Consider the following 11608-nt stretch of genomic DNA (forward strand, 5'->3'; position numbering starts at 1 on the left):
TGACTGGCACGGGGTTGATTTTGGAGGGGGTGATTTTGGGGTCTGGTTTTGGAGGGGCGTTGATTTTCGAGGAGGTTCTGACTTTTCTTGGGGGGTCTGGTTTTGGAGGGGGGTTGATTTTTGGGGGGTGGGGGGATTCCTTCCTGACCCCAAATACAGCATCGGTGCGACCCTGAGTGGCCGGCCAGACCAACCCCTGTGCAAACCGTCCCGTGCATCCATCTCAACTGCGCGTAAGACACGCTTGATGCAACACAGCCCTAACGCCGGAGGCAGGATCCTGCAGCTTGGCTGCTGGCACAGCGCTGGCACAGCCCAGCGCAAGCCCCCGGCCGCAGCTGTAGGCAGCCCCCGATGCCTTTGGGGGGGCTTAAAAATACTTTTGTGCACAGAGCTGAAGAAAAGGGGGGTTGCCTTGTGATTGTATCAGCTGCTGCGGTGCCGTGCTCAGCACAGCCCTCGCTGCTTGCAGCCAGGGGAAAGCGGGGCTGGTCCAGGCCGCGGCGGCGGCGTGCAGTCGGTATTCAAACGTGCGCCGTGCCTCTAGTCAGTTGTTTCTTTTGCCACAGCCACGTCTGTAATGTTCCCCCCCAAACTCGGGGAGCCTTGAGGGCCGTGAGTGCTGGTCTCCAAGTGCCGAGGAGGAGCAGGGTTAGGAAGGGAGTCATTTTGGGATTCTTGAGGTCGGGATTCGGGTGGCTGGTGTTGGATATGCCTATCTCTTATTCATGGGGCGGGGGGGCAGGGACTGGCAGCTCCATGTTGGGAGAAGATGGTAAACTGGTTTCAGATGACTCCCTGAAGTAACTGCAGTATCCGTGCGTTTCCTTGCTCTGTTTGAAGCGCAGACAGATGTGTAAAGGGGAACTGTAGTGGGGAACATCCATGCAATAGAAATCCTTCCACCTCCACAATTAGTATAATTACACTATGGATTATGGTGTAAACCAATGCTTTTGCAATGTGTTAAAGCTTGAAGGCTGTGATTTTCAATTATGATATCCCTGCATATATTAGTCAAGTGCTTAAACCTGATTTTCTTTTGTATGAGTGTGTTTTAAACCCTTACACGCAGGAATGAATATAACGTTGGTAAAGCAAATGTCACAACAGTGCTCCCAAATCGGTGCAGTAATAGTGTAGGTTGCCTTTGGGACCAGTGGATGGATTATCCTGATGGCCTCTTGCCCTCTATCCCTTAACACATTTGCAGTTATTCCAATGATTCTTTTAGATAACTGATCGCACAGAAATGAGAAGTTTAAAGGTCTCATTGCAGAAATTTGGCTGGAATACAAAAAGCTCCTTCATTCTGGTTGGCCCAGTTACCCTGTACATGGTCATAAAGTTAATAATCTGCTTATCCAGGGCTCTACTGGATTGAAATCCTAAAGTTGTAAGGACTGTTCAGACACAAGTCTGAAATAGTGTGTTGAATCTCGGTGTATGATCAGGATTTGCCCCAGAAGATGTCATTTCTGAGCCAAGGCAGCATGGCCTAACAGTCTCAGCAGCAGATTGCTGAATTCTAATCCCAGGTTTGGTGAGGACTGGCTGTAGTGACTTGGACAAGTTATTTAACCTCTCTTTAAATGATTTCAAGAGTGTGAAGGATGTCGTGTGCAGTAGTTTTGCGCCATCCACGTGTTTCAGAGGTGATGTTTCTTCTAGCAATGATGTAGTTTTAATACACGAACAAGAAGTTAAAACCAGAAGTGTATGATTACATTTCACATCCCATAACATAAAATGTTATCGCAAACTAACTCATTTTATCTTGTAGGCGTACAGTGATTGTATTTGAGCAAGGCTGATCAATAAGCTAAATGCATCCATAGCAATCATACAATGTGACCCACAGCTGCTTATTTTTACACAGCCCCTTGGAAATTACAGGTCTCAGCCTTCAGTATTGCATCTTAATCCAGAAGGTCATCTGTTTAGCTCATAGCATGCTAGGGCCTGTAGTCTCCACAGCCACTCCCATGTTTAAAGGCGGCAAGCAGCAGCATTTGGTTTGGCTTTGTCCAAGGTAAATGTTGTCTTCGGGCAAAATTGGGCTGTTTCTGTATGGCAAAATAGGTATGGGATCATCGCATGCTGCAGAGCTTCTGGAGCATGGTATTGCTGTCCTTATTCAGCCCCCCTGAATGGTGAAGGACTATCAAAGTACAATCTTTTAAAGCCTTTAGTTTTCAGGAGGCTTAACTGAATAGAAGTTTGTACACAATAGGAGTCAGGCCAGAGGACAATTGATAACTTGGCAGCGGTGGTTGATTTCATTCCATCTACTGCCTACTGCTAATGGTATGATTTGCATAACTATTATGATAATACACTGTCTTGTGAAGAGGAAAAATAGAATTGGAAAAATCCTGACTAGCTGATGGGCATATTGGGAAGAATCTTGACAGCACCTTTTGGTATCTTAGGTGATTCCTGTGTTCCCGAAAGCCTCTGCCATCACTATTTCAATGAGCAGTACAAATGGTTTCATAGATTTCATAGACATTAGGGGCTGGAAGGGACCTCGTGAAATCATCGGATCTAGCTGCCGCGCCCCCCCCCGCGAGAAGTCAACTGGGATCAAGTAACCCCAGCAAAAAATACCTGTTTCTTGAAAGAGTCCAGAGTAGATGCTGTTCTTGTTCAAGTTATGTTCTTTGGCAGTTCCTTTTTTACATGAGGAAGGTAGGCATTTTTTTCCTGTAGGCTCCAAAGTGTCATTAAGTATCCAGGTGTATTTTCTTAACTATCTATGGATTCTGAGCAAGTGCCCAGCTTTTAACTCCCTACCTCCCTGCTCTCCTAAGGAGCTTCCTTGTAATGGCTTGTTTGCTTCTGCCTAGAAAAGGGAGGGATCAGGTCACTCTAGAATTTCCATGGGCTGATCAGACAGAGGTGCGTGTGTGTCACCTAATTCATAAGTAGAGGTGTCTATTCTAATTACCTGTGAGCCAAGGCCAGTCCTCCAAGCTGATTTGGGTTGTCCATACTTGCCCCCTTGTGGAGTCCCACTGTCTTTTGTGGGTCTCAATGCTGGGTGTGAATTGCAAGATGAGGACCAAAATGTTCCCAAAACCTGGTTTTGAAACAGACAGTTTCTTTTTAAAGTGACTTTGAGAAAACTCTTTCCACACATGTGCACATGCATTTTTATTTTAATCAGAAAGCGGTAAAGGAAGCCTAACATATGTGGGCTTTACAGCGGAGTCTTGTGACTAGACAAAATACAATAGTACAGAGCAAGCAAATGGCTGTGCAGGCAGAAAATGGGTGTGAGGCACAAGTTTTAAGAAACGATACACAGCTGCTGTAAATAGAAAGGTTAATCATTGTAATTTCAAAGAAAAAGTGGGAAGGTGGAAGTTAACAAAGCCTAATACTCATATAGTGCTGCTTATTTTAACAGATCTAAGGGCTCTTGTTTACTGCGAGCCAGTATCATTCCTCCTATTTTATGTAAGGAAAAACTGTGGCATAGAGGTGAAAGATAAACTTTCAAAATTGTACCACAGTGTTTGGGCCCAACTTGAGACATCTTAGGCTTGTTTCTCAGAGACGCTGGGCACCCTCTGCTCTTACTGACTCTAGTTGGGTTATTGAGTGCTCAACATTTCAGAAAAGTCAGACTCCACCTCTCAGAAGTTGGATACCTCAAACCAGAGGCCACTTATAAGTGACTTGCAAGAAGTCGTAGGCTGAGTCACTGGCAGAGCTGGAAATAGACAACAAGCTTTCTGATGCTTTATGCAATAACCGTCAGACTACTCCCTGCCAAAGGAACATGACGAGAGGAATAAAACTACAAATTGTTGTCTCACTTTGAAATTCAGCATGTGCTGTAGTTGAGGATTTAAAAGACCAAAATAATAAGTAACATGAGTTGTGTATGTATTTCAACTCTGCCTTTGACTAGCTGGGTGATCTTGGACAAGTTTTGTAGCTTTTCTGCACCTCTGTCTGCCCGTGTGTTCAGTGGCTACAGTCATATTTCCTCACCTTACAGAGGGGGTCCACTTAAACTTCAGTGGTATTTGTATTTGTAATGAGATTTGAGCTGTTCAGGCAGAAGCCTGTGTAAACTCAAAGTATGAGCATTAAAATATGCAGAAGGGTGTGGTGGGTGCTCCTCATCACACTTCAGGATCCTTTGCAAGACATTCGTGTTCTGTAAGCTTCCATGAGTACAGTAGAAAAGTAACCATTAGTAAACTAATCATTGCTATGTCTTAGTAAAGAATGCATTCAGTTGGCATTTACTAACAATTTTGAGGAAAGCAAGCAGTGTATTGTGTATAGAGCCCAACTCCCGAGATGCCACTTACAATTATTAAAGCGTTGCAAGTTCACTGACCGCTCAGACATCTGTGCATGAAGCTTTATCCCCACTTTTTCACTGCAAAGCCACCAAGCAGGCTGCTGCAAAATCCAGGATTAGAAATCAATGCAAGCATTTATGCTGGCAATATAAACATAAAATGATAGGTAGTAAACTTCAACTGAGCCCATCTTTCTTTTCCCTTGACATACCATGGCTTGCCCAGTGCTGATGTCCCACTTCCCTATGTTTCATCAACCACCACACTTCCAACTTAGGCTCTGGGGCTCCATGTCTTTTTTCCAGAGCACTCCCAACATCCTGCCTTCCTGGTAAACCAGGCACAGATCCCAAGGTTCCCCACATGGCAGTGCTGAGCAATAGTTCCCACTCGGCAGCAGGGTACAGTGCAATCTTTCTGCTTCCTTTAGTACAGGTATGGTTGTTCCTATGCTGTGTAGGGAATCCCATGCCTCTTTATAACATGAGAATATGTTCTCTCTTTCTGGACATGAGAATATTTGGTCACTCTTCAGATATTCTGTTAAGAGTGGGTGTGCTGCATTTCAAACACGGCTCTCCTGAGGCAGAGGTTCCATGTTGTCACTGAGCCTCCTGCTGGGGATCTGCAGAGGCTGCTAGATTGTACTCTGCTGGCTGTCATCCTTATTTTCTGTGGCAAGTTAAAGTCTGATGTTTTCCTAATTATACCAGTCTGTGCCAATAGTTCCTGTAGTGGCCATGTGATGCTATGTGATTACAAGCGAGAGAGAAGTGTTTAGAGCAGCAGAAAGGAAGGGCAGAGGTCCACGAGATATCTCTTTAGACGAAGCCCACACTATGGACAAGTTCAAGAGCCTTTCTTCCAAAACAGTAGGTTGTGTGCGATTGCCAGTATTTCCCGTTCCCTCCCAAAGAGGATAGAAGTGCAATAGATTTGATGGATGTGTACACAGTTTTGCATGTGCTAACTAAAAATCTGAAGGTTGGAAGCAGCTGTGGGGTTCCTAGCAAGGTTGTAATGTGACATTAGCTGTTACAAAGCTCTCCACTTAATAAAACATATTTCTACAAAGCTGTCTTTTCTTTCCATATGACTTCACTGTAGAGCCGTAATGTAAGGATTTATAAAAATAGCATTCTGATTGGGTCCCGAGGTCAAATGCAGTTCAGATATGGGAGCTGTTTTGATTTCTCATAGATTCTCGTGCACTCTTTAGCTGTAGCTCTTAAATTAGCATGTTGAAAAGGCACTAGTAGAGCTGAAAGTCTCTAAACAGTCTAACGGTGCTAAAACAAACGCAGCAAAAATGTCTCCCATCAAAAACTGTATTGAAAGGAGTGTCATTTGGGGAAGTTTGTCTAATGGACTGACACTTGGAAAGCTCATTTTTGTGAGCAAACCGCATGAAGTCTTGCCCAAGGCTGTCTGCAAAAGGTGTTTTGCTTGGCCACAGTCAGCTGCCTGGGTGATAAGAGTAACCTGGCTTCAGTGATTTGTAGTTTAAACCATTACATTTTCTAATTCCCAATAAACAAATGAGAAGCATCTCAATACACTGATGTAATGCTTTTCCTGGAATCTACTATTGCTGTTGTGTGAAGATGAGTCAGTTGGAGTTGTGGATGCGTGTTGCTGTTGTCACTACGCTAAAATAGCTAAGGAGGGTTTGAATCTGAGCCCTGTTGTGGAGCTACTTTGGATACGTGTTCAGAGGGTTGGCATGTGGTTATAGTTGCTCCGTTTACCAAAAGCCGACCTTCTCTGTAGTCTGTCCAGCTGCAGTGGTGCAGACTCTCAACTGGCATGAAACAAACTAGCTCCATCAAGTTGAACTGAATTCATCTCTCTTATTCCAGCGGAGAATCTGACCCATGCTGGTAGCTTATTCCTGGTGCTTGGGAGCAGTTCTCCATGTTTTAATCAGACTTTCTTTGGAGAAAGAGAAGAATCTGTAATCATGTGCCAGGTTTTGTAAATACCTTGGCATTTCTGAGCACTGTTGTAATCAAACTGCAGACAGCATGTCTACTGCAAATTCAGAGTTTTAAGATTTTTATCGCCTAAGGAAAGTGCACTGACATATGCGGTAAAAAAAAAAAAAAAGAAAAAAAGTCTTAAAGCAGCTAGAGCCCTAATGCTATTTTTTTTGTAAGAAATTGAGAAAATGCATTTTCTTTTCTGGTAATTGAACTGGTCATTAAACAGTAAAAGGAAAATGACAAGAGACTTTATGGTGTAACTTCAGTCTGGTGGATAAAGCAGGTATCTTGATACTAACTGTTAATTCCATTGAATTGAAGCAAGACTCAGAAACTCCCGCTGCCTTTCTGATCTATAAAACCAGGCCAGCGCTTCAGATTTCTTGTGCTCAGTGTTAGCAGGTGCTTTCAGATTCTCTAAAGGATGCAGTGGTGCAGTACTTGATATCTCTGTAGGATAGAGGCAGAGCTGGCTGAGACCTCAAGGTCATATAGTATGTCCTCCCACCCCCACCTTTTTGAGGCAGGATCAAATATACCCAGACCATCCCTGATAAATGGTGGTTGAACCTGGCAATGCATGAGCAAATAGTGATGCTAGATTAAGCAGCCAGCTTCTCCATTTGAATCTTTGAAGAAGCCTGCTGCCCATGTTACAGCCTTCCGTCATAGGAAGGATTAGAAATGCTCTCTGTCCTTTTCCTCAGCCTTTTAACTTGAAGGGCTAATTGCTACCTTGTGAGCTGCCACTCTCCTTAAAATCCCCCTTTTTGTCTGAACATTAGCCTTCATGCCCAGAGACTTGCCCGTATTGCCAGTGGGATACTATCTGCATTGTCATGTCAGCATAAATCCACTCTACGTGGAGTATGCTGATGTACTCGAGACTGGAAGTTTGCCCAGTTAAAAGCAGCTCTTAACTTCTACTGTCCTCACTTGCACTTCGCCTGGAGGCAGAAACTCAGTCACCTACCAATGTAGGAAAAGACTGCAAAAGAAAATGTTCCTTTTAAGACAAAGCTGTTATCTATCAGGTTAGGAATGCAGTACCTCGTTTCATTAGTGTTAGAAAAACTGCAGCACAGCTATAGCGCTGGAGGTCACCATTCAGTTCCCAATAACATGGACAGTGAATGATGCAGTGACGGTTTTGGTTTTGACCGGTTGCAGGCTGTGTGGTGTTCCTGCTATAATGATCCACCAGTAACACCCTGAATTCAAAACTGTTTCTGTGCAGCATCTATTTTTTTGAAAAAGCTCTTAGAAGCTCTGCAGATGAACACGAAAACTGTTAAATGAAAGCCAGGCATCCTGGATGGGAGCACCATCATTTTAAAGTGGTGTTTCAGTACTGACCTTATTGGCATAGCCACCTTTTCATCCTTTGTGTGAACATTTTTAAGACCCTTTGAATCCATTTATCTTTTTTTCTTAGATAGAATCAAACTGTGTACACTCTGTTGTGTGATGAATGTTCAGTCACTCTCAGGTTTTCCAGATCACCAGTCAAATTAAGCTTTTGCTGTAATTCCCAAACATTTCTATCCAGTGTTTCTTCTTTCACTTTTGGAGTCTTGACCCTGTAGCTGTTGGACAGGTAGCATATTGGTTTCAAAAGGATTGTCTGCATGTGGAAGACTTGCGAGTATTTGCAGTAGGGTGTTAGAAAAAGTTGTTAAGAGCTTAAACAATCTGAAAGAACCTAGATGCTCCGTCTTGCCAGCTGTTAATTTACCTACGTCAATGAGATGAGGCTAAAGTGATTTTACTTTCTTTGGCATATTTTCTGATCTCAGCCAGGGAGCTTGACTCCTCAGAAATAAACCCATTTTTTTTCTTTGCTGCCACAGTTTGCAAGAACGGTTACAGCCAGACACAGCCTTCTGTTTCTTTAGTGTATTATATGCTGTATATTGGCTTCTGGTGTATTGGGCTATTACTTAAGCTATTAAGAAATAAGTAAATGCTGGCACAGGTTGAACATGGAGTGTTTAATGCAAGGTGCAGTGATTCATGCAGCAAACTTATTATTCCTGCCCTCTGATGCTCAATATTTATTATCTTCTCTAGTGTGTACCTGGTAGCTTGGAGGATCCAAAAAGCATTACGCATCATAAACTGATACATGCTACTTCAGAGAAGGTGCTGACCGATACAAAAACAGTCTTGGAGGAAAACATTCAAGATAAAGGTAAGCAGCCTCCGTACATTTGTAACTTGTGATCCTAAAAACATGGGACTGTATTTTAATTGCAGGTATATGTAGAACTGTGACTACCTTCTTACTTGTTTGGGGTTTGAAGATGAGGAAACCTCTCTTATAAAGGAGCTGTAAGGATTGAGAAATACATAAACAAGTTTGTATTTTTTCAAAAACCAAAAAGCCAACACCACTTAGTCTGTATTTTGCAACATGTTTCTATAGAAATAAAAGCCTGAATTCAGTACATGTGAGCTAAATGATTTAAGACAGACTTGCCAAACAAAAAAAATCCCACTGTTGTATTCTGGGTGCATACAGCTTTATCCATTCAGAACTTGTGTGTCTGATGCTCCTGAAGCTGGGTGAAATGGACTTTTCATGATCACTATCATATGCCTGTTTTTGTATTAAATGGGATTATTTTGATAGGTGACTATGAGTAAGTAAAAGGGAATGAAGCTGAGATGCACTGGATCTCCAAGTCAAGTCATCAAATTCTGTACTTGCTGAAGTTTATTTAAATGTCTTGGTGCAAGTGTACACTTAAGTCGTGCTTTGCAGCCATAGGTCCAAATGAATCCCTGGTGTAACTTGGCTGATGCCAGTACTATTGTGGCAGGCATGTAATTGCCCTATTGGATTAAAATGTGAAAGAATGAGAAACAAAGCAAGGTCTGAAGGTTAAAACAATAGGGAAAACTGTTTTCCATCCATCTTGGGCATCTACAGTTAACAGGGATGGGCACCGCTGGAGAATGGGGCCCTTACATACTTCAGCTTCTGTCTTCCACCTGAAGAACAGGTTGTAATGTCCTCTGTAACAGAGGTCCAGGAGACCTATTTAAGCAACTGGTTATTGAAGCACTTGCAGACCTTTGAAGAACAATGCTTTGGAAGTGGAACGTAGTAAAAGGCTGAAGGAAAGCATGTCCTGGGACATGAGGGAGCTTTCATACTCAGGCTTTGTCCACCTTGAGGATACATCCATTACAGGCATGGGTGAGCACCCACCATTAAACCCTACTGTAGAAAGTGAGCCGCTGGAAGGGGTCATTTCCCCTTAAATCAGGGCTAACCCCTGCTACTGCAAGTAGCACTGCAGTTATGCAGGGTAGCTGGCCAGGGAGGGCTGTGACTAGGGCAAATCCCAAAGGTAGACAGTGCTGTAGGCAGCCTAGCTCTAGGTAGTACCTCTCCAGGAGCTGGTGTAGTTTGTTCATGCTGCTGCCACATTGTCATTGCAGTGGGCCAGTTATTGTCACTTCTCCCAAACAAGCATCAGACTTGGGGGTGTTTGCCTTCCCTCTTTCCCACAGAAACGTTTTGGTTTTTTTTGTGAGGGGGGATTCCAGTAACAGGCAGTGTGTAACTATTCAGGAGCCATATTCTGAGCTGTTTTACAGCAGGGCAAAGCTGGTATGATTTCCCTGACATCATTTTGCTGTGCCAGTGTAACTGAGGTCAGACTCTTGCTTATGAGGGTCAGACTTTTTCACTATCTCTCAAAATAATTAAACTCCCCCAAAAATGTAACCCCCAACAAACAACTTGGATTAAAATGAGTTATTTTTTAACCTTCCTTTCTCTTGGCTACTGCTTTACATTTTGTGTGTTGCTTACTCTGATTGGTAAAGCATTCAGAGCACATCTACACAAGATGCTACGGCGCAGTAGCTTGTTGCTACTGTGCCATAGCATCGGGGGGCACTAACCATGACAGCAGTGGTACTGCGCAATAACATTACAAAAAAAAAAACTGTGCAAAACCAAAAATACCGGTTAAGCAAGTACTAAATGAGCGTGCAATAACAACTGTGCAGTCCACCACTCACGTAGATGCGGCCTGAGTGTAGCTTTTGTAAAATGTTTTATAGGTAGCTTAATCTTTTGACCCTTTTGCCCTAGTACAATGATGCTGCATTTGGACTGTATGCACCAGTGTAATGCAATGATGAACGGCCCACTAATGCTGACAACCATGTTTTAAACCGGAGAAATTCCTGACTGTTCCAATGAAATTAAGTGCAAGCGAAAAACAGAAGCCTTCTTTATTAAGCCTTTGACCATTCTAATGTTTTAAAGCAAAAGCAGCCTGGCACTGGTCCCTCTCATGTTATTCTTGAACATATTCTACTCTTGTTGTTTTTCCAGATGTTTTGCTATTAATAAAGAAGCGTGCACCCCCTCCACTTCCCAAAATGGCAGATGTATCAGCAGAGGAGAAAGTGAGTTCAAAAGATTTATGGGTCTTCTTGTGTTCATTTTTTTTTCCCTTTTATTGATAGCTGGGAGGAGTATAACTGTGGATACTTGCTCTTTAGTTATGGCGGAAAATGAAGATGAAATAATGTTAAGATTTGTTGCTCTTAAAGTTTACAGAGAATGCTACCGCACATGGTCTAATATTGCAGTAACATAAGCTCTAGGATAGGATAGGTAGGCTCTGGAAATACTCTAGGGTTGATCTTTATATAGGATCTAATCTAATATTAGTATCGTAGGTTGTGCCTTTTTGCATTTCTGTCTTCCAAAAGGTACCCGTTTCTATTTTCTATCTTCAAAAAGTCAAAAACCAGGTATGGCCAAGCAGGTTTCGAGGGCATTAACAAAGGCACTGCTAAAATTTAAACGCCATCTTCAGCATAGGTGGTTATGGGGTTCCCTGTGTAATTAATCTGTGTTAAGCACACTTTGGCACTGGTGATAGAAAAGTTGACACTACCTTTCCTTGTTACAAACAACCTGATCTATCTGCTTGCTTCTGTCTCTTTCTCTTTGTCAGTTCTCTTGTGACACTAGCTTCCTCTCAGTATTTGTTTTTGCCTGTCTTCTTATCCATGGTCCTGTGGTGCTGAGTGACAGCCTTAGGAGTTTAAGGCATAGGACTGGAAGGTATCTCCAGGGTCACCTAATCCAGCGCCCTGCTAAGGTCCAGTGTTGGACATTAAGCACTTGTCGAAAGTTTAGAGCGAGTCCAAGGCACCGTGTTTTCCTGGTGGTATTTACAAGCAGTGCGGTGCTTTGACTAGTTACTGTATAAGATATTCAGTCCTGTGTTTGAGGGGAGTGTTCTATTGCAATAAAACCAAAATCATTCCTAT

At 43.0% G+C, this 11608-nt stretch overlaps 1 protein-coding gene across 1 annotated transcript in view; it reads left to right on the forward strand.

Annotated features, from left to right (window-relative positions):
- The window catches only part of UBAC1 (UBA domain containing 1), a 66845-nt gene that overhangs the window by 42315 nt on the left and 12922 nt on the right, over positions 1–11608 (forward strand). Inside the window, exons 3-4 of the mRNA XM_006016938.1 lie at positions 8375–8495; positions 10659–10732. Coding sequence (XP_006017000.1) covers positions 8375–8495; positions 10659–10732 — 195 coding nt within the window. The remainder of the gene's footprint in view (positions 1–8374; positions 8496–10658; positions 10733–11608) is intronic.

This window comes from Alligator sinensis, unplaced genomic scaffold (assembly GCF_000455745.1).
Source record: "Alligator sinensis unplaced genomic scaffold, ASM45574v1 scaffold611_2, whole genome shotgun sequence".
Taxonomy (NCBI): domain Eukaryota; kingdom Metazoa; phylum Chordata; order Crocodylia; family Alligatoridae; genus Alligator; species Alligator sinensis.